Genomic DNA, 26,156 nt, shown 5'->3' with positions numbered 1-26,156 from the left:
TGAAACAGACAGGAGGTGTTTGTGCTATGGGAATTTACAAGGGGATTTGATTCTGGCAGAGCCTGTTACTTAAAAACTTTCTATTCTTATTAACGTTAATCTTGTTTGGGGTGGCAAAATATACAACAATATTTCCTTTTCCAGACTTTCATAGGGTTAGGGCATCCATATAGCAGAGTTCCGACCAACAAAACAAACTGCAGTCTGCTGGAGGATGTTGGTCAAAAGAGGGGCAAACCAGGCTGGTGGTGCTATTCAACGTGTCTTTATACCTTGAATGTGGATGTGATGTCTGGAGTTTCTTATAATCCTAAGAAAAGGCCAACAGAATAGCAGAAACATCAATCCTGGCCTTATTGATTTTCTGAAACAAAGAATGCTGCAATTACTCACTTTCAGACTTCTTGTTATGTAATGATAGTAATTCCTATTTGCTTAATCCACTGTTAGTCATGTCTTATTTACTTGCAGCCAAGCACATTCTTAAGTGCTGTTAAGGGAGTCCAGAGAAAGTTTCCCTGAAGTCTTGATTAGCTAAAGTTTGAAGAATGAGCAAGGTTTAAGTAGATGAAGGAAGAGTTTCTCTGCAAATATTTGTGACAGGGGAGATTGGTGCCCACAAAGGGTGGCAGTACAAAAGTAAAGGGAAGAGAAAATGGAGAGGGATGAAGGGCAAGACCTTGCAGCATTTCCAGGCCACATTAAAGTTTTGTTTTTAAGAAACTTGGAAAGCTATCAAAAGGTTTGAAGTAGGGGAGGATAATATGATAATACTTGTCCATTGTTAGACAAATGCAATAAGGGCTGTGAGTTATATAAGGTATTATGAATGCACAGAGGAAGAAATATGTCTTGTAGGAGGGCAGAGAAGGTCACCATTGTGTTGAATATTAAATAAAGAGAAGAAAGTCACCAGAAACAAAATGAGAAGAAAGAGTTCTAGACAGAGGAAAGAGAAATATGATCAGAGTGCTGCTGGTGTAAATTTAAGGTGCATTTAAGTTCCCATGAGTAGCATAGTTTGTCTCAAGTGTAGGGCTCCTCCATGAAAGGAATGGAGGTGAATTTTAAAATGTAGGAATAGGCAAGATCATCAAACCTCTGAAACAAAGCCTGAGTTATAGTTAGGATGACAGTATAATTTATTACCCAAACTGGGAAACTTTCAGAGTGAAAAAGGGTGCTATAAGTTTTCAAACAATTGTCATTCATCAGCACTCTCCAGGGCAAATTGGAATGTAACCCATGGTCACTCTACTTGGGTAGATTAAATATATTGGACAACTGGAATAATTGGCTTTTAATAAGATAAAATTTGCACATACCATCTCCCAACTTAAAAATGCATGTCCCACTTCTAGAAAGCTATCACAGAAGCTAAGAACCTGCCTTTGGAGTTGCATGTAATAATTCCAATTTATACAGTTAAACAGTTAAACTGACTTCCAGCTTTTGAAGCTTTGAACTTGGCTTCCATTTACCAAATATGAGATGCGTTTCTACTGCTATCTACCTATCTCCATGAACCCATTTTCTCTTTCAATTGGAATACAGGTCTTTCTAGTCTCATTTCTCTTCATGGCTTATGTTAATCAGAATTATTTTGATTGCATGTGACAGAAACCCAACTGTGGGAGACATGCTGATCACCACCAAGTATTGGAGCTCTCTACCTCCTGGGCACATGGCTGAACTGCACTTGCAGTTATCTCTCATAGTGGAAATGTTTACTATTTCTGTATCAGATCATTTAATGGCTGCTGTGAGTCTCTCCAAAACTCTTTTCCTCTGCTGTAGAGAATGACAGTAGTTGATTCTTCATCCGCTGGTTTCTAGAATGAGCACAATGCAGAGAAGAGCCCCTTTTTAATGCACGAAGAATATGAAAATGAAGGGACAGTAGTAACCTTTGCTGTTTGAAGCCACTCAGGTTTTGAGATTGTTACTGCATCATAACCTAGCCTATCTTGGCTAATATGCCAACTGAAACTAGCACAAATGAAAAGGAAAAATTGTATTCTGTAGTTTGGAGGCATTGTGGGGCAGCTCACAGAATGTACAGAAATAGAACCCGGGCCTTAGGGGATTGAAATGATGGACTAAGAACTATCAGAACACACACATTTTCTCCCTGTTGTTTTCTTTCCCTTCCCTCTCCTTGTGTTTTTGTCCCCTTATTTCTCATCACTGCTTATCTTTGTTTTGCTTCATTCTGCATATTGCACTCATCTAGAAAGAAAGAATTCTGCCAGAAGCCCTAAATTTACTTTGTCCTTATTGAACATGTCGGGGGAAAGTGTTTATTGCTCCCAGTTGCCAGATGACAACCACTGGAAAATAATCTGATTGGCTCTGTGTGGGCTGCGGATACCTTCCTGAACCACCCACACTGAGAGGAGAAGTGTCAGCTTTGCTTGCTGGCATGTGTGCACATGTTTTTGACTATTGTATATTCACTTTATAGTTCCTTAGCAGAATTTTATTTAAACTATTTTCCATTTTGTGGGTGTGAGTTTAGAAAAAAATTAGATAGTAATCCACCTGGTTAATGCCATGTGTAATTAGAGGTACTAATATTGTCTTCACAGACCCCCGCAGGTAGTCTTGCTCTCTTGCGTGCTATGACTGACTTTTTCTGTCTCTCCATATTACCTATTACTGTTAGTAGATACCCTTTGAATTTCTTGCACCAGATTAAATAAGATACTGAGCTTACTAAAATTTGATGTTATTTGTTGCATGCCCCAAATACTAAATTTTGGGGGTTTCATTTGTTAGATGTGCCTTTTTTGGTGATGTTATGGAAGTTCTTGCTAATCTGAGAGAAGAAAATACTTTATATTTCTATTTGTTTAATTTATTTATTTTGTTACTGTCTTTTGAGATGGGGCCTCACTATGTTGCCCGGGCTAGACTGCAGTGGCTATTTATGGGTGTAAGCATAGTGCACTGCAGCCTCAAATTCTTGGCCTCCAGTAATAGAACTTTATTTTTAGATAAGAAATGCTGCCCAGAAATAAATGAGAGTTATATAAGATCTAGCACAGTACCTGAAATGTGAGGAGAATGCCCTTACTTACCAGTGTCTACCTATTGCATTAGGGTCATTATCTTTAGGAAGATTACTGTTATGTTGGAGTACAGAGTTGGCCAAAATCAACCAGATAAGTGGGAAAGAGAAAGAAGCCATTGAGCCTTGCAATAAGCCAGTTCTCCTTCAAAATACTAATTGAGCCTGAGTCTGTTATAGGTGTTTCCTTTAGCTTACTGATTTTTCTTGTTATCTCACTTAATGATGTGCATGGAAGCATTTTGGTAAGTAGAAAATTGCTGTCTGTATTGTTCTTTACTCAGAAGAACTGTAAATCTTACCCGTTTGTGCTAGCAAGTAGCAGAACTACAATTAATCAGAGATGGTGTCTGGGCAAGTAGCTGAAACTTTAGAACCTTGCTACTCATGCTGCGGTCTGTGGTGTAGACTTTTGGTGTCCACTGGGAGCTTGTTGGAATCGGCCCAGCCCCATGGGATCTGTGGTTTAACAAGGGCCTCAGGTGATCTGCAAGCATTTAAAATTTGGAGAAGCACTGCTCTGAAGATTAGAATCAGCTTCCTGGTAAGGTTTGGGGAGCCTAGACTGTTTGGGCTTCGAATGTAACTGACATCTTTGGGAAGACGGGAAATGCCTACCTTCCTGAAGATGTCAGTTATATTCGAAGTATCACCTGACACTTACATGATACAATGTTCACATCCTCTGACCATGACCTTGTAGGGGAGACGTTGCTAATTTTTTCTGTCATTCTTTCCACCAGGCTTCAGGATGCTTCTCTATCCTGTAGTCCAGACAGCTTTTATGGAAGCATAAGAGTTGGCCTGAGGCTGGGAGCATGGGCTTATGCCTGTAATCCCAGAGCTTTGGAAGGCTGAGGCAGGAAGATCGCCTGAGACCAGGAGTTCTAGACCAGCTTGGGCAACATGGGAAGACCCCTGTCTCTACAAAAGTAAAAATTAGCTGGGCATGATGGCACACACCTGTGGTCCCTGCTACTTTGAGCCCAGGAGGTTGAGGCTGCAATGAGCCATGTTTGTGCCATTGCACTGCGGCCTGGGTGACAAAGCAAGACCCTGCCTCAAAAAAAAAAAAAAAAAAAGTTGGCCTGAGAGTTAAGAACAATTTATCATTCCTGCCTGAAGACCAACTGTTTGCTAGAGAGTACCCAACAGGCAAAACAGACCAAAGAGAAGTCCAGGTTAGGGAATCTTGTGGGTGTGGCTTTCAGCTGGTTTGTTGGCTAAGTAGCGAAGTCGAGGTCATGAATTAGACCCAGGAGAACAAACCAGGTAATCTCTTAATCCATTCCTTCCAGTTTTGCTGTTTCCCATCATCTGTGCTTTGTCTTGCTAACTGATCTTGATATTCGCTAACCCTCATCTTGATGTCACTAACCTTCATCTATTCCTTTGCATTAGCTTACTCTCTTGGTCTTGTTGAGGCACTTTGGGAAAGATTGCCTTATTTAATGGATCATCTTCAAATGTTGTCTTTTTTTTTTTTTTTTTCAATAGGGTCTCACTCTGTCTGTTGCCCTGGCTGGAGTCAAGTGGTACAATCATGGCTCCTTGCAGCCTCAAACTCCTGGGCTCAAGCAGTCCCCCTGCCTCAGCCTCCCAAGTAGCTGGGACTACAGTCATGTGCCATCACACTTGGCTAGTTTTTATTTTTTTTTTGTAGAGACCATGTCTTGCTGTGTTGCCCAGGCTGGTCTTGAACTCCTGACCTCAAGTGATCCTCCTGCCTCAGTCTCTGATGTCGTTGGGATTAGGGGCTTGAACCACCATGCTCAGTAACATTGGTTGTCTTTGTCTTTATTTGGGCCCTTGCAAAGGAGGAAGGAAAAACACCTTCTGTGAAGTGGCCTCAGACTGAATGCTTCTCAAGGTCAGCTGTTAGTCCAGATTGTTACTTCACCTAAGGAAATTGAGATACTGGATTAGAATCAACTCCCATTGCCTTTCTGAATGGGCTTTACCTTTTATTGCTCCCCATGGGTAGTAAGTATACAGGATCTGAGTCAGCTTGTTAAGTTCCAGTGACAGTTCCACTATTTCCTGGCATGTGACTTAGGGCAACTTAACTCTCTTTTTTTTCTTCTTCTGTAATATGAAATGATTCTAGAGCCTAATTCTCAGGGTTAAATTATCAGGGTTCTTCCTCAAGATAAATGAGAATTATATAAGATCTAGCACAGTACCTGAAACGTGAAGAGAATGCACTTACTCACCAGTGTCCACCCATTTCATTATGGTCATTACCTTTACGAAGACTATGGTTACGTTGGAAGTAGGGAGTTGGCCAAGATCAACCAGATATAATTGCAGCTACATTTTTTGCTGTTTTGAGGCAAGGTCTTGCTCTGTCATCCAGGCTCGGGTGTAGTGGCACAATCTGAGCTCACTGTAGCCTCAGCTTCCTGAGTTCAAGAAATCCTCCCACCTCAGTCTCCTGAGTAGCTGGGATCACAGGCATGCCTTACCACACCTGGCTATTTTTGGTACTTTGTGTAGAGACAGGGTTTCGCCCTGTTGCCCAGGTTGGTCTTGAACACTTGAGCTCAAGTGATACGCCCACCTCAGCTTCCCAAAGAGCTGGGATTATAGGTGTGAGCCACTGCACCCAGCCTCTGCAGCTAAAATTTTTTAAAAGTTTCCCTCCTCTAGCCAGACCGTACCTCTTCATTGCCAGGTAAAATTGTTCTCTGAGTATATCCGAATCACCAGTTTGATTAAATTCAGGGTAATTCCCCTCGAACTCTGCCAAGTTTAATATAAACCAACATATTTTGAATAACTGTAATTAACACTCGAACACATTTTCTATTGATCAGAATTCAGGCTTTATTATTGAGCAATGAAAACAGCTAAAACTTAATTCCAAGCATGTGTAGTTAAAGTTTGCAAAGTGGGATATTGTTCACAAAACACATTCAATGTTTAAACACTGTTTATTTGAAGAACAAAATATATTTAAAATTGTTTGCTTCTAAAAAGCCCATTTCCCTCCAAGTCTAAACTTTGTAATTTGATATTAAGCAATGAAGCTATTTAGTACAGTCTAGTTAGACAAGCAGAATAGCACTAGGCAGAATAAAAAATTGCATAGACGTATGCAATTTTCCAAGATAGCATTCTTTAAATTCAGTTTTCAGCTTCCAAAGATTGGTTGTCCATAATAGACTTAAATATATACTGATAGCTAAAAAAAAAAGTATACAAAAATGTAAAAAAGGAAACGTAAGTCCACTCTCAATCTCATAAAAGGTGAGAGTAAGGATGCTAAAGCAAAATAAATGTAGGTTCTTTTTTTCTATTTCCCTTTATCATGCAATCTGCTTCTTTGATCTGCCTTAGGGTTACCCATTTAAGTTAGAGGTTGTAATGCAATGGTGGGAATGAAAATTGATCAAATATACACCTTGTCATTTCTTTTCAAATTGCGGCTGGAAACTTCCAAAAAAGGGGTAGGCATGAAAAAAAAAAAATCAAATCAGAACCTCTTCAGGGGTTTGTGTTCTGATATGGCAGACAAGATAGAAGTCCCACCAGGAGATGGAGCAATTCAATAAAAGGGTAATGGGCTGACAAGGTATTATTGCCAGCATGGGACAGAATGAGCAACAGGCTGAAAAGTTTTTGGATTATATAGCACCTAGAGTCTCTGATTTAGGGAATTCTTGTTAGTCAAACATACACTAAACTTCCAAGGGAAAATCTTTCAGGTAGCTTAAGCTTGCTTTTCTAGAGTGATGAGATGCATTGCTACTGTGATTTTTTGAAAACAGACTGGGTTTGTACAAGTGAGAAAGACTAGAGAGAAAGATTTTAGTCTGTTTAGCAGAAGCCATTTTATCTGCGTGCACATGGATCAATATTTCTGATCCCCTATACCCCAGGAAGGGCAAAATCCCAAAGAAATCTGTTAGCAAAATTGGCTGACGCTATCATATTGCTATGGACGTTGATCTTGTGTTGCAATTTTTTAATAAGTAAAAATTATGATTTTTACTTGTTCTTAGAGATCATCAACCTATAAGTTACGATGAATCTTGCTTGGGGGACACATTGAAGAGAGGCCTATTGAGGGATGGTGAACTCGCATATGTACCTCTTGCTGCTGCGACAGGCCTCATCACTCCACTTGCCCTGAGCTGATTGGGAGAACAGGACACAGTTTTCCCGCTTGCCACCGTTAGGCTGTGCACGGTCCCAGTTGAGGAAGGAGATAGCGATTCCGTTGACGTCAACAAACTTGCCTTCCGTGACCATGTCATTGATGCCCAGCCAAAAGTCATTGACACCTGGCAGGCTCTTTTTACCATAGTCTTGGAGGGCGTTGATTTCGTCGGAGTTCCTGGGGATAACCAGGATTCCTCCTTTGGAAATGCAGTCTTCATTGGCCTCATGGAAATGCTTCAAACCTTCTGAAGCAAGGTAGCATTTCTTGTGAACTTTGGTGCCTCGGAGACAGACTGTGAAGATGTGAAATTTAACATATTAAGATGCATTTTGAGTGTATTATGACTAGGGCTGGACCTGGCAAATAGCGATAAGTATTTGTGGAATGAAGTATGATAATGATGAGACAATAATTACAATTTTCTATGTGCCAGACAACATGCTAAGCATTTTACATAAATTAAGTTACATAATCCTGACAACCCCATGAAGTTGTATTTTATTACCCCTATTTTTACATATCAGGATATTTAGGCTTAGAGAAGTTGTTACTTGTAACACCTTAGCATTTTTTTTTTTTTTTTTTTGAGATGGAGTCTTGCTCTGTCGCCCAGGCTGGAGTGCAGTGGCGCGATCTCGGCTCACTGCAAGCTCCGCCTCCCGGATTCACGCCATTCTCCTGCCTCAGCCTCCCGAGTAGCTGGGACTACAGGTGCTCACCACCACACCCGGCTAATTTTTTGTATTTTTAGTAGAGATAGGGTTTCACCGTGTTAGCCAGGATGGTCTCGATCTCCTGACCTCATGATCCGCCTGCCTCGGCCTCCCAAAGTGCTGGGATTACAGGCGTGAGCCACTGCGCCTAGCCACATTTTTTTAAATGAAGTAATTTTTGCAGCATGTGAGATCACAGCTACCCAAACGCAGGTCTGCCCTATCCCAAGACATGGCCTTAAACCTCATGCTGTTATGATATATACATGCTTGCTACTCTGTGTTGGATTTCTTTGGGAGTTTTGGAACTAGATGGTATATAATATTTATTTTTAAAAAATGCTCGGCGTGGTGGCTCACACTTATAATCCCAGCACTTAGGGAGGCAGAGGCGGGCAGATCACAAGGTCAAGAGTTCAAGACCTGTCTGGCCAACATAGTGAAACCCCGTCTGTACTAAAAATACAAAAAATTAGCTGGATGTGGTGGTGTGTGCCTATAATCCCAGCTACTCAGGAGGCTGAAGCAGAAGAATCATGCGAACCTGGGAGGCAGAGGTTGCAGTGAGCCGAGATTGCACCATTGTACTCCAGCCCGGGCAACAGTGCAAGACTCCGTCTCAAAAATTAATCAATCAATCAATTAAATTCTAGTTTTGCATGTGGAGAGACAGGGATTTTCTTAAGCAGATAGCTGAGCCTTGGAAATATTGTTTAGATTATTCAGGATAAACTGAGCATAAAGATAGTTTTAGGCCATAGCATTGGAGAGTCAGGTCTCAGAGCCCATAGTGCCTGGGTTTAGGTCTCATCTCTGACATTTAACTAGCTGTGTATATCTTGAACAAATTATTTACCTTCTTTGTGCCTCATTTTCCTCATCTGTAAAATTAGGATCATAATAGCTTAAGTTGCTGGAGGATTAATGGATTTGTGTTTATAAAGAATTTCTAGTACCTGACTGTGGGTAAAGGATGAACAAAACTCACCTTCTGCATAAGAATTTGACTGTCTTTTAACTTTCTAATTCTGTTCCCCTGGAAGCCTGATAAAGGGAGTATGTCATCCTTGTTACTAGGCAACATGGCTTGTGGTAAAAATGACCCCAGGTTGGTAACATGCATCTGGTCTGGGAGTTATAAATACTTGATGGAAAGCCGTAACTTCAGTCTTCCCTGAAGGCAGTAACTTCTAATGAGGCAGGTCTCTTGTGAGGACCCTCAACACCCTGCTTTTGAAATTGCTACAAAGGATATTAGCTCCTTGGGGGATGAGCCTTGTAAACCAGGGCTGTTCCCAAACCTGCCCACATGGCTCACTTCCTCACCCCTTGGAGAATGGCTCCTGGGCAGTAGCGCATGTGGCTGCATAACTGTGGGGAGGAACACTGGCGCTGCCCTGTTGGCAAGCTGCGGTTCTAACCCATGTCCTTCCAGCATCTTAGGCTGGGTGTGGCCCGAGTGAGTCCTGGTGGCCTGATAGGCACTTAGCTATCATCCAATAAATGCTGATCATTTTAGTCGTTTCATACTTGCTTCATTCTGTTTCACTACTCTTTAGAGAATAAGTATGGACTGACTTTTCAAATTTATTCCTGAACTACTTATTTTTATTTCTCTAACACCCATATATAGGAGAATGGGATTGTAAATGAAGCTGATTTCCTAAAAAAATCATCTCCCAGCATTGGGGCCCTCTTATTGGCCACATTGTTGATTTGTCAATGTTTCTTTTAAAAAGATGTCCCCCAGAAATTGACCCAGAAATTTTCCTTTGGGACAAGGCACTGAGAAGGTCTGCACCTTACCTGTCTGCAGGGCTTGAATTTCCTTCAAGGCATTGACTTCTGTCCAGAGCTTTTCAATTTGAGTCTTCAGATCTCCATCCTTGTCTGGGGAAAATTTTAGGGTGGAATGGGGTAGGTGGATAAAAAGCATATGATTAAAATAAAATCAAGCTTTGGAATGTAGGACCCAAGGCAATAGTGGTTTTGGTGAACCTGAGCCCAGTGTATACAAAAAATAATGCATGAAAATAACTTGGGGCTGGCGAAGTGGCTCACGCCTGTAATCCCAGCACTTGGGGAGGCCAAGGCGGGTGGACCACTTGAGGCCAGGAGTTCGAGACCAGCCTGGCCAACATAGCAAAACCCTGTCTCTACTAAAAGTAAAAAAATTAGCTGGGCATGATGTTGAATGCCTGTAATTCCAGCTATTTGGGAAGCTGAGGCATGAGAACTGCTTCAACTTGGGAGGCAGAGGTTGCAGTGAGCAGACATCATGCCACTGCACTCCAGCCTTGGTGAGGGAGTGAAACTCTGTCTGAAAAAAAAAAAACCAAACAAACAAAAAAACAATGAATGAAGGAAAGAAGGAAGGAAAAAAAGAAAAAGAAAATAACTTGGACAGGAAGATTCCTAACAGCTTCATGGCAATCATTATACTAGAAGGTCCTTCTGTGAGTTGAGGCTCCTTCTATCTCTCCAGTCACATCCTGTGACTCTAGGCTTGTTGACTTTCAGGGTCATCTGAGAATAAGCTCAATCTCATCTTTCCTGTGTGTTCCTCCTGCTAGGATCACTCTTGCTCCAGCGCTTTCCTGTATTCTTAGCAAGCTTAAATATCTCCTCTTCTGAGAAGGCTTTCCTGGTTATACTATAATTTAGTATCCCTTCTGCTAATCTTTCTTTGAAACTTATTTTTCTTCATTCTCTAGTCTCAGTTCACATTTTATTTTGTTCCATATTTTATAGAGTATTCTCTATATTTTCTATTCTCTACTTTATTTCATCTGTCTTATTATTCTTGGTGCTTCTGATGCTTAACATAATGCTTGGTACATAATAGGTGTTCATAATATTGTCTAGTGAATACACATTTTATGGTATACACAATTGTTTTCACTTGCTCTTCAAACATAGCTATGAAGGGAGAAAAATTGGATTCCCACTGAAGAATGAGGACAAGTCCAATGAGAGTGTCTCGAAAGATACATGGCAGAATTCGTACTCTGACTGATTTGGGTCCCCAGGTCCCCTGTCCCCAGTGTTCCTACTCAACACATGCCTCAGATATGGTGGCTACTAGCAGGGTTAAGTGCTAAAGGTTCGTATAGAAATACGTCTATATTAGGTATTAGCAACTTAAGTCTTGTGTGTTCCTGGATGAGGCTAAAGGATCTTTATAGCTGTCCTTGACCAATCTTGGCTATAAGTAAGTGGCAGAAAACAAGCAACCTTGGATAAATTGAAATTTCAGGTGTAATAAGGATTCTCTTAGAGATTGGCAGCTTGTGAGGTCTTCAAAAACAGGAATTATAAATCATAATAAAAATTATTAAAAGCCTCCACATACTGTTTGTCAGAGATCAATTCTTTCAGTAGTGCTTGAGAGAGACACAATCATTGTCTCCATTCTACAGAAGAAAGAGTCCTGGAAAGCTGAATTCACCTGCTGAAGGTCACCCAGCTAGTAAAGTGAAGAATTGGGATTTAAATTTGCCCAGCTCCAGGCCTGTTCTCATTTCATCCCTCTTACCTGCTTCTGCACAGTGATTGCCTCTACCTTCTTGGTCCCGAGCACATGGCCCCAGACAGAGAAGATACTTAAAGCTTGGTATGAACTGTCCCCAGCTGCTTTGTGGGGATGCCATGGAGGAAGTCTATGTTCTGTACTGGATTTTTCAGGACAGTCTAAAATTCACATGTGCTAATTCACTGTCCCCTTAAACATGTGCTTCATAAGCCAGATGTTTCCTCATTTGGGTTAGGAAGCTGTCTTCCGGAATATCCAGGGGTGGACCCTGCCTCTGTTTTACTTAATGCTACACATCAGTTCTCAAAGCATCCCATGGCTCAGCTCAGAAATACTATAACCTAAAGATTTTTACCTGTGTGACCATTTAATCCAGAAAAAATGTAAGGGTGCATTCAGAATGCAAATTCATCAGCTGGTGGGGGGCCGGGCTTGCAAAGACTACTGAACACTTTCTTCCAAGGTATAAGCTGTCACCTCTAAAAATGTCATCCCCCATCCCTCTCAGCTTCCTGCTCCATTCTCCTTAAATAAGTGGCCTCTACTGGGAGATTGTAAACATTGTAATTAACATGAAGACACATGAATTGATATTAGGCTTCTGGGAGATGGTTATGAAATTCATTATCCAGGGACTTGGCTGTAGCTTCCATCCTTTGTAGCTGATGTAGATGTCTTTTGTGTACAACAAACAAAGGGAATATGTGGAACAACTACTGAGCTGGAAAAGTCATATTTTATTCATGAATGCAACACATAAATTGAGACCTATGAAGCAAGTACCAGAGAGATCTTGTGTTTGGAGCTAAATTCTTCCGTTGCTATTTAGAGTCCCCCAGAAGGCTCCCTTTCATTTTATTGTTGCTCTCCAGAGGTAGACACAGTGTAGAAACACAAAAGTCATTCCCAGAAGACATGGCCAGTAAAACCATTATATGATGTTGGATTGTCAAAGTATATAGGAATGGGCACTCCCATACACAGAAGATGGGAAGATGGATTGGTGTTATCATTTGGAGGGACAATTAGAAAGTATAATTAACCTGCAATTTTACTTCTGGAAATGTCTCATAACATCCTAACATGGGGAGCAGTATGTGTGCAAAGCAGTTACTTGGGGCTATTGAATCAAAAAGAGATGTACTGGGAGAGATCAGACCCATTCAAACAATGGAATATTATGCAGCTGTTAAAATGAATAAAGTATTGCTTACACTGGTAACTATCGAAGGTTTAATGGATGAAATAAATTTATTTGCCTAGCCAAACATTCTGCATAGCCAATTCTTATTTTGTTAAAAATATGTATTTTAATTGTGCATTTTAAAAACTCTGGGAATAGGCCGGGTATGATGGCTCATGCCTGCAATCCCATCACCTGAGGTCAGGAGTTTGAGACTAGCCTGGCCAACATGGTGAAACCCCATCTATACTAAAAAATGTGTATGTACAAATATCAGCTGGGCATGGTGGCGAGCACCTGTAGTCCCAGCTACTTGAGAGGCTGAGGTACTAGAATTGTTTGAACCTGGCGGGTAGAGGTTGCATTGAGCCGAGATCACACCACTGCACTCCAGCCTGGGTGACAGAGTGAGGCTCTGTCTCAAAACAAACAAACCTACAAAAAACAAAGCACAAAACTTCTGGGAATAGTATTACCTGATAGTTAATAGTGGATAATTTTGTGGTGAGGATTGGGAGAGAGAAGATGGCTTTCACTTTTGATCTCTTAAACGCTGGTATTATTATATTTCAAGGTACTTAAACTATTTTAAAAGTGTATGGATGGGTGGGGATATAATTGCTTGACTGGTTTAGGTTTATTGCTTCACCTACTGTAGAATCTACTTTCTTGGACCTAATGGCAAAAAGTAGCAAAAACTATACTGGGGGAATGACATTTAAGAGGTGTGTACCCAGTCAGTTTTTTTTTGTTTTTGTTTTTGTTTTAAAAGCATGTGCATGCACATGTGGTTATGAGGGAGGCAGTGGGGAAGAAGGGGGTAAAGAAGTGGGAAAGAAGGTGGGGAGAGAGAAGAGAGTGGGAGGAGGAAAGGGAGGGAGGCCCCTGGAAAACCTGGGTGTGACCTAAGCTGCGATTACTTCAGAAACACCCACACAGCACCCACATGCACACGCAGTCACGTTCAGACCCTCTTCACACATTCCTACTGGGTGATCGCCACTCTCAAGAGGAGTGCCACTCCATCCAGCAGTGAAGAAACCCTGGCTACAGAAATGTGCCACGTCACCCAGTATCTTCTCTCTCCCCTCTCCTTTTGATACCATCTTCAGCAATATGTTTCGTCTACTCATGAGAAATAGTTTAATCTTTCACTGAAAGAAGTACAGTATTTCTTAAGGAAAAAAGATTCCACTTAAGAAACCTTGCACTAGCTGGGTGTGGTGGCTCACGCCTGTAATTCCAGCACTTTGGGAGGCCGAGGCTGACGAATCACGAGGTCAGGAGATCGAGACCATCCTGGCTAACACAGCGAAACCTCGTCTCTACTAAAGATACAAAAAATTAGTCGAGCGTGGTGGCAGGCGCCTGCAGTCCTAGCTACTTGCGAGGCTGAGGCAGGAGAATGGCGTGAACCCAGGAGGTGGAACTTGCAGTGAGCCAAGATTGTGCCACTGCCCTCCAGCCTGGGCAACAGAGCGAGACTCTGTCTCAGAAAAAAAAAAAAAAAAAAAAGAAACCTTGCACCAGACCTAAATTTTGTAAATAAATGTCCCTGAAAAATGGTACTTTATAATCATTAAAGCACAAGACCCCTTTTTACCCACCAGCCATCTGTCATGTCAAATAGACTGTAACCTTGCTGAAATGTGTGTATGTGTGTGTTGTTACTAATGAAGTGAAAATAAGGAAATAGTCATAATCTGAAATATCCTGAAATGAAAATGATGCAGAGGATGTGATAAAACATGACCCTCTGTCTTGTTTTTTTCTTTTGCTTAGGTTTCAACGTATTGCAAACACCTCGCTATCATCATTGTTCTTTTCAATTTCTTTAACCTGTTAACCCAATTCAAGTCACTCAAAATTTGAGGTTCCCGGGAGATTCAGTTTTGCATCACAATGCCTTCAAATACTAGATGACTTTGCATATTGATTTTTTTAAGTTGGAGAGATTCAGTGTCTCTGACATGAAAAAGTTTAAATATATGGTATAGGTTGTCCTTATGCTGCCAAGGATATGGAAATACAGCTAATGATAACTAATGACAAAACAGGAAGTCACAATTAGCAAAATCTCTATCCTCTGCTACACATTGAATAAGATTATAGTTATCTTAAAATATAACTGAATCGAGTTACTCAATACCTACTAGTGAAACAGTGTGCTCAGTTAATACATTCTTCTTGTCCCATATTAATAACACCAGATTTTCAGAAATCCACTTGAGCTTCCTCTGAAGCACATTCTATTTAAGCCCACCTAACAAAAAATATACAACACAGAATTCTTTTATTATCAAATTGTTTTCCTGTTGTTTTTTTTTAAACCCAGCAGCCTGGTTTCTTTAAAATAAAGTATCCCAGAGAATTAAAAGTTCACTTAATCCCCTGAAATGCCATATAGGGATGATGGCATGGTGCCATCACCAAAGATAGTCTCCTGGAGCAGTTTGAAAATTAACATTGTCCAGCACCTACCCACACTGTCTAAGCCTAGAATTTTGCTTGATTGAGAAGCCCCATTACCTCTCACTCGACGTTTGCTGTGCTTCCTGGCTTTTAATCTGGATGTGTGGCTGGTGGTCTGGTCCAGGAGTAAGGTGATCACCAGGATGCAAATTACAAGTCCATTCTTTGCCATGGCTCTGGGGCAAGCCTGCTGAGCCACGCTGCCAGCCCCCCTAAAGCAGCTATGGAGAGGTAGACTACACAGCTACATCTTGCTCTGGGATGCCTGGGGCTGGCTTATAAAAGTGAGCTTCGGAGGTTGGCTGCAATCCTGCTGACGGAATGTTTGAATGCCTCTGCTGGCCACAGCATAAGGTGGCCTCTTGTTCTTGTGCCTCATGTTAGGCTTTCTATTTATTTAATTTCTGCTGCATTTTCTAGTGATTTGCCTTTTTGGAGTGTGTCAAACTTAACTACAGGTTTAGCCTGCTTTCTTTTTTTAAATTTAAACTCTGAGAAGATTGGGGTCTTTGTGAAAAATTCTTTTATTTGGTACTCCGAAATTCACTAAATGTTCTGGAAAATGGATTCAATTTAGTTTTCAGGGCAAAAAAAAAAAAATTGCAGAAAAAGGAAAGTTACTGCGTGTGTGTGTGTGTGTGTGTGTGTGTGTGTGTGATGCCACAGCACCATTCATTTAAGGCAGTGTGTCTACTCACACTCATGTGTCTGCACAGCTCAAGTGTAGCTTGGAAGTAGTTTTCTCAGTGGGATTTATGGAGATTGCGGAAATAGATACTCGATGATAAAATATAGGGCTTTCCTCCATTAGGATTTTGTGGACTCATCAAGAATTACTTTCTTGGGGCTGCATGTGGTGGCTCACACCTGTAGTCCCAGTGGGAGGAGGCCGAAGTGGGTGGATCCCTTGAGGTCAGGAGTTCGAGACCAGCACGGGCAACATGGCGAAACACCATCTCTACAAAAAATAAAAAAATTCATCAGGCATGGTGGCACACATTTGTAATGCCAGCTACCTGGGAGGTTGAGGTGTGAGAATCACCTGAGCCCCAGGAGTTCGAGATCACTGCACTCCAGCCCAGGCAAATTACTTTCTTGGGAAAATGTACCTTACAGTGAAAAGAAAATTTTAAAAAGTGAATTATTTCCATTAGAATAAGAATTAATGTAATAGATCAATAGCTATTTCTTCAGGTCCTCACCAATCATTTTTCCTTGAACACATTAAACAACACTTTCAAGTGCATGATGTAATAACAGAGAAACCTAGTGAGAGACTCGCCGGGCGTGGTGGCTCACGCCTGTAATCCCGGCACTTTGGGACGCTGAGGTGTGTGGATCACTTGAGGTCAGGAGTTCGAGACCAGCCTGGCCAACATGATGAAACCCTGTCTCTACTAAAAAACGCAAAAAGATTAGTTGGGCGTGGTGGCAGGAGTCTGTAGTCCCAGCTACTCTGGAGGCTGAGGCAGGAGAATCGCTTGAACTCAGAAGGCAGAAGTTGCAGTGAGCCAGGATTTTGTCACAGCACTCCAGCCTGGGCGACGGAGCCAGACTCCTTCTCAAATAAAAAATAAAAATAAAATTAATGTAATGAGAAACTCAATTATTCCTACCTTTAACCATAGGCTTTAAGGGCAAGTTTTCGGGACCTGATGGGCTTTTGCATCAAAAGCAATGGACTTGCATTACAGGAATAGCCGAGAGGGAGGAATTTAGACCCAGGGAAAGGCCTTCCTGCATTCCACATGCTTATTTGGCTGACCAGGTGCAGACGGAGGGCAGTGGTTGCAGATTTGGAAGGTCTGAAGGACCAAGTTCATTTTGCCTTTGTTTTTTCTTTGAGACAATACAGAAAGAATCAAGGAATGAGTGCTTCCTTCTGAATCTTAATGAGAAAAACCACAGTCTATTTCATCTTCATTTCCTCCAAGTTAAAGCCATTTTGTAACCTACCAATATAGTAACACCATAGTAAGACCACTGATGTAGGAAAGTCCGACATGATTCAGCAAAGTAACTGTACAATTAAAGATCTGACCTCCAGTGTTGAATCTTTGTACCAACATGGGCAGTTAATGCATGGGCATTTGAGAACATTGTGAAGACAGGCTGAGCTCAGTTCACAACCTACCGCTTAGCTGTGTGATCTCAGGCAAGTCAATAAACCTCTATAAGGCTTCTCTCATCTTAACAGTGGGGGCTAGGAATGCTTATTTTACAAGGCTGTTGGAAACATTAAATGAAATCATGGCTATGAAGCACATAGCGCAATGTCCAGTATTTAAAAATAAGATCCTTACCATTAATTACAATGGTACATACAATTTATGGAATGCCATCTTTTTAGTCTTCACAGCAAGCCTGTGGGATAAGTAATAATATTATCTCCATTTTAAAGGTGATTGAGCCTCAAAAGTTAAGTGGTTTTTGTCTAACATCACTAAGATCTCAAGGAACTGAGTAGAAATTACAATCTAGTTTTGATTAACTCCAGAAGACCTGGGCTGTGAAAATGTGCTTTGGTTTGAACAAGGAAAAAGATCAATGATTTACAACTGATCCTACAATTGATCAAAAATTTTCTTTGCCATCTTCCTAAATCCTTTTTAAAAATTTTCAAGTTATGGGCCAGGTGTGGTGGCTCGTGCCTATAATCTTAGCACTTTGGGAGGCCGAGGCAGGAGGACTGCTTGAGCCCAGGACTTTGAGACCAGCCTGGGCAATATGATGAGATCCTATCTCTACAAAAACCAAAAAAAATTAGCCGGGTGTGGTGGCATGTGCTCGTGCTCCTAGCTTGCTTAGGAGGCTGAAGTAGGAGGATGACTTGAGCCCAGGAAGTTGAGGCTACCGTAGCCTCAACTGTGGTGGCCCATGTTTACACAACTACACTCCAGCTTGGGCAACAAATCAAGACTTTGTCTCAAAACACAAAATATCTTGAATTAATGTTGTGTATTTGTCACAACTGCTGAATGAATACTGATGTTAGTATTAACTGAAGTCCACAGGTTACATTAGGGTTCATTTTGGTAGTATTCGTCCTGTGGGTTTGGACAAATGTATAGTGTCGTACAGAATAGTTTCACTGAAACTATTAGCTATTAACTATTCACTGGGATATTTAACCCATGCTTTTTGTTCTAATTAAATATTTGAGAATTTACCTTTTCCTCACTTCCAGTGCCTGGTGCTCCTCAGAGCTCTCCTCTGGCTGCTCTAATTCCCCTATACTCTCTCCCTAGAAGACCTTAATTCTTCTCGTGGCTTCAGAGTGCTGTCTGTGGCTCCCGCATCAGCCTCCCCAACCTGGAGCTCCTCCCTTCAGTCTCATGTTTCCAGTTGTCCATGTGACACTTAGAATTCAATGTCTCAGACATTTCAAACCCATGATAGTCAAACATTGAATTCTAGGTGCTTCTCTCACTAATGACTTGTGAACTTAAGTCTCATTCCTCCAGAGTCTTCCTTGTGATAGTTAATATCTCCACCCACTCAATGGGCCAATTCAGAAACATGGGAGGCATTTATGAGGCCCCTGTCCTTGCCCTCAACACCCTTCCCCACGACCTTGTCAGCAGCAAGTGCCCCCACATACATGTTGATTCGTGACCTTTGTTCTTCACTCCTGCCATCATCATCCCATTCCAAGTCAAGAGCTCTTGTCCTAACCCATCCCAACTCAGCCCCTTTCCAGTTCAAATGGATGCACCATGCATCACTAATGAAATTGTCACTCACCTACTTGAAACCCTCCAAAATTTTCCATTGCATTTAAAGTGAAACCCACATTGCTTATCATGATTGCTGAGGCCCTTTTACCTGGTTCTTCCTGGTGACTTGTTCCAGTTGCGAAGACCGTTTGCCATTTCTAAATCCTATCTAAGTCTCTTCCCACACCCCCACTGTGCTTTCTCTCATGGGTTTTCTGTCAGTCCACTCCATGCCTTCCCAAACTTGATATCTTGGTGTGTGCTGTTTTGTATAAGGCCAACTCCACCTTGTCCTTCAGGTCTGAACTCACATGCTACCTCCACAGAGATGCCTTCTCAATGTGCATAATCTAGAAAGGTCCTGCTCTGTGGTTCTCCATCAAAGTACCCTGCTTCCTTGATAGGCTTCATCACAATTTGCTTCTCATTTAAAGACTTACCTACTTAATTGATTTACTTGCTGGATGCTGGTCTGTAAACTCCTGCAGGGCAGGGGCTATGTCAGGTTAGTTCAACCATGCATGTGATATGACACATGGCACATAGTATTTGCTCAATAATTATTTTTGAATGTGTGGCTGAACAGCTTTGCTTTTGCTTCCTTCTCTTCCCACTGCCTCTCTAAGGCAACAAGGCATTTGGCCAACCAAGGAAAACAGCAATGCAACCCATGGAACCCAGCACTTGGAGTCACACTAAGAAATCATCACACTCAGCACTGGAGAAGCTCTGCTTGTCTTGTGGATTCTTGGCCCTGAGGCCAGACAGGGACAGAAGCTGTCCTTTAACTTGTCTTCCTCCTGTAGGAATTCCAACTCCAGCTTATCCCTCTTCAGGGAAAAAGCAGAGAAAATGAAATAAACTAAATGGCTGACAGGATTGGCTAGGAGAAGAGGAAGTGGGATGAGGGTCTGTGGATAGTGATGGACCTCAGAACATTCTCAAGTGAAGGTTTTTTTCCCTGTCACAAATGCTGACAGACATCAGACATGGCCTTCCCATTTAGGTGAGGCTCTCCCCCTCATATCTTATCAGGAAATGCACATGGGATGGCAGAGACCTGAAAAAAAATCACATAAAAAAAAAAAAAGAAATTACACACATCAAAGATAACAGGGTGGGGTGACCCCTGCCCCACCTTGTCCTTGGGGAAGGCAGGTCTCACTGTTGCATTGGAGGCTGAACAATTCCTTTTTTGTAGAGCAGGATGATGTCACCAGCTTGTCTCCTGGGCTGGACCTGGGCTTCTGAAAGGACTGTTTAAGAAGAAACACCACATTTATAGCCAGGGATAGACACTATAAAAATATTGCTTTTAGACAAAAAGCGTTTTGATGACGATTTTAAAACTGTCACCAGGGTTTCATTTTCTTTAATAAATGGCTGTTTGCAACACATTCACTGACCACCCTGTGCCATTGGTGTGTTTATTCCACTGGTTGCTATTTTAAAATTGCTCTAAGCTGTTTTCCAGAGTCTTGAATTCTAATAAACAAATCTATCCAGCCTGATGGTTATTTCTCCATGAATACTCAAGGCCAAACATGTTTAAAGGCTGTGTTCAAAGGTTCCAGGGTAGCATTTAAAGGAAGCGATAGGACTGGACTTGGATATAGCACAAGCAACCTGAAATGCTTATAGGAAAGGTCGGTTTCTGTATATGTGCAAAGCTGCCTTTGGCTTTCTACTTCCGTTTCTACTCTGGCTATTACTTATAGCTATGGCTGCCAAAAGTGTTAAAGAATTTACAGAAAGGGATGGTGACAGGTTTTAGGGAAGAGGATTAAGCGACTGCTAAATTGGAGCAGTGCCGCATATAGGCCAAGAACAAGAACTCTGATAGTTTGGGATTAAAGTCTCAGATCTGTTGTTTATTGCTTTTGCCTCAGGGGTTGGGCTTCCTCATGTCTCTGAACCTTGATGTTCCGATCGATTTTTGCAGACCGTTGAGGAAGCCAGAGCATGTGTCTACAAGAGCGCCGCATCTCTTTACAGTAGGTGAACAATCAAAGGGTGTCTGGGTTTCCTGCACTACCATCATACAGGTACACAACCCATCATACTTGCATAAGGTTCTCAGACTTGCCACTGCCCTGGCCCCAGTCTCACAGATTTGGTTCCATGTGCACCCACGGTAAACACGCTTCTACTAGAGAACTTCTAAAACATGCGGTTATTTTATATTACCCCCCACCCTTAGCCAAATATTTGGCCTTAGACATGCACATTGTCTTATTCTCTTCTGATTTTCTAGACCAGTGCTGTACAATAGAATTACTGGATGACCATATGTAGCCAGCGGCTGCCATACTTGATAGCATAGTTCTAGTGTCTAGCAAATGGACTAATGTTTAGGGGGGCATTTTGTAAATGGGTATTATATAAAATTGTTCAACCAAGAGGTTTTACAGTCAATAGATAGGTGACTTAGATTCAATTCATCTTATCCTAGGCACTGTGCTAGATTTTAAATGTAAATCTAGTAAGGAAGATATAAATATCCTTGTGTTGTAGAAGATGAGACCCAGGCTTAGTGAATTTTCTTAGACTTCTCAACTTCTAAGAGTTGGTCAGACTTGAGTCTCCCATACTGGGGCTTGGCTGGGGGTGCGGCCCACCTGGTGGTGAAGGGATATGGGGCTTCTTGGGCTTACCTAGGAGGTCATTGTGAAATTTCTGGTAAAGTCAGGGCAGCAAGATTAGAACAACAGAATCTCAAGTTAAGGAAAGACTTGCAGTCATCAAGTTTGCGTTGATACTTGCATCCCTGATGCAACAACAGCTGGCAAGTCTCTGAACATTGCCCATGATGGAAAATTGACTTCCCAGCAGCAAGGCTGCTAGTTTTACTGCTAGAACATTGTGTCTTACCCAGAAGGCATTCCTCCTTCTCTTCTGCCTCCTTTACTGTCTTATTATGACCAGCCTTCTCTCTTGAAAACCTGTAAGGAAAGATACAGCCCCCAATTTAATTCACGAAGTTCCCCTGACATTGCTGTACTTGACTTGCTCTGTTTCCACCACTACCACCACTACTGTAAGCTCTTTGGGTTCTCACTGCTTAGGTTACAGCTGCCTCTGACTGGTTCCCTCTGGTTCTACTCTGTGCACATGGTTGTCACCTCTCTGAGCTGGTGTCTAATGGGTGATTTCATCTTAAACCAGTTCCCTTCCCTCTTCTAGGACCCAGTGTTCTCCTGGCTCCTTCCCATCAGACATGATGCTGAGGCCACTGTACCCTTGGCCCCACACAACCAGACACCTCACTTCTATACTTCCCAAAGCAACTTGTAGTCATGGGAAAATGCACAAATGACATCTCACAGACCTGGAGTTGAACTGTGGTGCTCTCATTTGCCAGCTCTGTGATTTGGGCAAGCTCACTAACCTCTCTGAGCCTCACATTCCTCTATATTGGGGATCATAAAGACTATTTACCAGCAACGATGGGGAGATTAAACAGATGCCCTGAGAACAGTTAGGATAATGGCTGATATCCATTAGAGATATTTAATATGTGGAATTACTACTAATCATTATCATAGTTAAAATAATATCTTAGTTCTTACCAAGTTGACCCTGAAGTCCATTCCTCTCCATGTATCCAGCCTGTCCCCATCTGGTTGTCCCCTCTACCTTGTCCTCCAGCACTCACTGCAGTGAACAGTCCATTTTTAAAGGAAGGCAAGCATTTGGTTGATCTGTTTTTCCTAGGTGTACTGACATATAAAAGTTATTGTGAATTTTGCCTGATCCTGCTGCCAGATACTCCAAGAATACAAAAAAAGCCAGTATTCCTCTCCCTTTCACCAAGAGCAAGGGCAGCCCAGAGTGGAAAAACCTTCCTAATTCCTCTCTGTGGCCCTCCCAAGTTTAGACTTGGTAGAAACAGTTTTTGGCCTTCAGGTGACAACAACAGGGTTCTTGTTCTTCCTCAGAATTCAGTGGCTTGCTGACTCTAACTGTGCTTGAAGCAAGATGACTGCAGGTTGCAGACTGAATCATTGGGAAAGTTTGCCTTTTTGGGAATGAACTGATTTTCCAACCCTGATGCTGGTGGAAATTGAGTGATGGAACTAAGGTCATCTGGTGCTCTCCTTGAGCTGCTTACTAAACAGTAAAGCTATTCCTTTCTATTTAAATGACATAAAAAGGGATTGATTTTTAGTCACCTTTCCAGGAAGTGCTTCCTGAACCTGAAAACCTGCATGGAGAAATTGAAGAAATTGTTCTTAAAGGGTAAACCAAGGAAATTGTGTCCAAGATCCCTGTTTCTCACAAAGAATAGGAAAAGGAACCAGGTAATTAGATGCATTGTTGGTACAAGGCATTATGTACACTCCTTTTGGTTCTGAGGTTAATAAAGACAAAGAAGAGAAAAAGCCCAGGCACAGTGGCTCATGCCTGTAATCCCAGCACTATAGGAGGCCCCCTGGAGGCCAGGAGTTCGAGACCAGCCATGGCCAACATGGCAAAACCCCATCTCTATTAAAAATACAAAAATTAGTCAGCCGTGGTGTTGTGCACCTGTAATCCCAGCTCCTCAGGAGGCTGAGACACAAGAATTGCTTGCACCCGGGAGGTGGAGGTTGCAGTGAGCCAAGGTTGTGCCACTGTACTCCAGCCTGGGTGACACAGCAAGACTGTTTCCAAAAGGAAAGGGAAGGCAACAGATGGGAAGAAGGATGGAAGGGTGGAAAAAATTTGGTATTGCACAAGTTGGTCTTAAGGATTTCACAGGACATGTAGCTGTATTTGTTTAGCTGATGATTGGAAATGTTGGGTATGTGAATGAGGTAGAAAGAGTTGTATTGGGGAATCAAGTATTTGTTAATAGAGGATTAATATACTAACAATGGAAACCTTGATGATGGATATGAAGCCAGGACACAGGTGGAGAGATAAAGTAGGCTCAGAGACAAATCTCTGGGGATTCAGGTATTTGAGAGGTGAGTAAAGGCAGCCAGAAAAGATTTAGTGGTCAAGAAAGCTAGAAAAAAAACTGCATTTCCCTCTACTGATTCAAGAAACAGTTTTTTTGAACATAAGATGAAACTTTTTCGGGTGGATGGAGGAGACGGAACTGGCAAATATATCAAAGAAATAAAATAGAAAAAAAAAAAACCTTGGTTTTGGGACTTAGAAAATGACTTCCAATAACTTCTCTAGTGCATTAGATGTGAAAGCCAGATTGCACTGAGGAAAATAGCAAGTAGATCTTAAAGAGTTGATTTTAAAATGATAAAGCTATGATACAGGAAAACATCTTTATGACATAGGAGTAGAGAAGACTTTGTGAAACAACCTATGAAGAGGAAAACCCATAAAAGAAAAACTGAGAAATTTCACCGTATCAAAATTAAAATGCTTGACATGACAGAAGTTTTTATAAAGTTAAAACCAAAAAAAGAAAACCCATAGGAGAAAATATTAGCAATGTAACATAAAAGGAATTATTATTCAGACTATATAAGGACCTCTTTTCTTTTTTTTTTTTTTTTTTTTTGAGACAGAGTCTCACTCTGTCACCCAGGCTGTAGTGCAGTGGCACGATCTCGGCTCACTGCAACCTCTGCCTCCTGGGTTCACGCCATTCTACTGCCTCAGCGTCCTGAGTAGCTGGGACTACAGGTGCCCGTCACCGCGCCTGGCTAATTTTTTGTATTTTTAGTAGAGACAGGGTTTCACCGTGTTAGCCAGGATGGTCTCAATTTCCTGACCTCGTTATCTGCCCGCCTCTGCCTCCCAAAGTGCTGGGATTACAGGCGTGAGCCACCATTCCCGGCCGGGACAGGATTTTTTTTTTTTTTAAATGGGCAAGAATATAAATAGGCAATACACAAAAGACAGTATCAAAATGGGTTTAAAAAAAACTATGGTAAGATCTTGATAACAAGTAGGAAATGTGTGTTAAAACAGTCGCTCCATAATTTTGTCTCAATCTTATGGTGGTGGTGATTGTGGTGAGTTTGATTATATTGAGTACTGAGGACATAGGACAACCATTTTCATCCATGTTGGGGCAAATGTAAATTAGTGTGGCTACTTTGAAGTCTAACAATAAAACCAAAAAATGTGTATGCTTATCCTCTACTATGTCTATCTAGGTTTTTTTGGCAGAGAAACATTTGCACATGCACACATACAAAAAGGCATGTATAAGGGTGGTTATTGCAACATGGATTAAAATATGAAGAAGCTGGAAACAACTTACATATCCATTAGTAGGGAATGGCTCAATATCCGTTGGTATTTTCCTACTGCGGAAAACTCTGAAGCCATTACAAAGAAGTGGGAAGATCTAGATGTTCCAACATGACCTAGGTGGAGTGGCGAGCACCTATTATCCTAGCAACTTAGGAGGCTGAGGAAGGAGGGTCACTTGAAGCCAGAAATTCAAGACCAACCTGGGCAACATAGCAAGACCCCATCTCTCAAAAAAATTTTGTGATTAGCTGAGCAATGTGGTGAGTGTCTGTAGCCCTAACTACAGACCCAGGAGGCTAAGGTGGGAGGATCACTTGAGTCTAATAGTTGGAGGCTAAAGTGAGCTGTAATAGTGCCACTGTACTTCGGCCTGAATGACAGAATGAGAGCCCATCTCTCAAAATATAAAAATAAATAGATGTTCCAGCATGCACAGACTGTAAGACACACTATAGAGTAAAAATAACATCAGAGAACAAAATAGTGACTAGTATCATCCATGTAAGGCGCACACAAATACTTTGTTCTTTCTATGGATGTCTCTGTTCAGGGAGGTCTGCTTGTATTTTGGGAGCAGGTGGGAAGGGTGTGTGGTGGGTGGAATTGGTGCTTTTGCAATCTCCAGCCCCAGTTCCCACCACTAACCCATTCCCTACGTAATCCCATCTCCGGACTCACAGTCTTGCATGTACCTCACTCTCCAAGCCAGAAATGTGCTGGCCACAGGGCCACACACATCCATGCCCACAGGCAGGCAGGCAGAAGGTGGCTTTCACCACAGGCTGTGCTGGAATGACTGTGTGGGGTGGTGGTTAAGTTGCAGACCCTGGAACCAGATGACCTTGGTTTGTAATCCTGGCTTTCCCGCTTCTCAGCTGTGTGCTGTTGCCATGCCTCCTATCTCATAGGAAGAGAGGATAATAACTGTAACTACCTGCCAGGTAGAGATTAAATCCATGAATACACACGAAATTTCTTGGAACAATGCTTGCCCCATAAAAAGTGCTAACAATATTCATTAAATAGTTGGGAGTGTTGAATGGTTTTCATCCTGGTTTGAAGTTTTTGTCAAGGGTGGGGATAACTGTCTGTTTAGTG

At 41.8% G+C, this 26,156-nt stretch overlaps 1 protein-coding gene across 1 annotated transcript in view; it reads right to left on the bottom strand.

The window, feature by feature from the left end:
- Positions 1 to 5,876: 5,876 nt before the first annotated feature.
- The window catches only part of CLEC3A (C-type lectin domain family 3 member A), a 31,435-nt gene continuing 11,155 nt past the window's right edge, over positions 5,877 to 26,156 (bottom strand). Inside the window, exons 2-7 of the mRNA XM_511120.7 lie at positions 21,723 to 21,793; positions 20,017 to 20,107; positions 19,292 to 19,911; positions 15,193 to 16,093; positions 9,755 to 9,838; positions 5,877 to 7,527 (exon numbers count right to left, since the gene is read on the bottom strand). Coding sequence (XP_511120.2) covers positions 7,133 to 7,527; positions 9,755 to 9,838; positions 15,193 to 15,307 — 594 coding nt within the window. The 5' untranslated portion in view covers positions 15,308 to 16,093; positions 19,292 to 19,911; positions 20,017 to 20,107; positions 21,723 to 21,793 and the 3' untranslated portion in view covers positions 5,877 to 7,132. The remainder of the gene's footprint in view (positions 7,528 to 9,754; positions 9,839 to 15,192; positions 16,094 to 19,291; positions 19,912 to 20,016; positions 20,108 to 21,722; positions 21,794 to 26,156) is intronic.

This window comes from Pan troglodytes, chromosome 18 (assembly GCF_028858775.2).
Source record: "Pan troglodytes isolate AG18354 chromosome 18, NHGRI_mPanTro3-v2.0_pri, whole genome shotgun sequence".
In the NCBI taxonomy this organism is placed as follows: domain Eukaryota; kingdom Metazoa; phylum Chordata; class Mammalia; order Primates; family Hominidae; genus Pan; species Pan troglodytes.
Note: the sequence above shows the minus strand (reverse complement) of the source record. Positions and strands in the feature narration are given on the sequence as shown.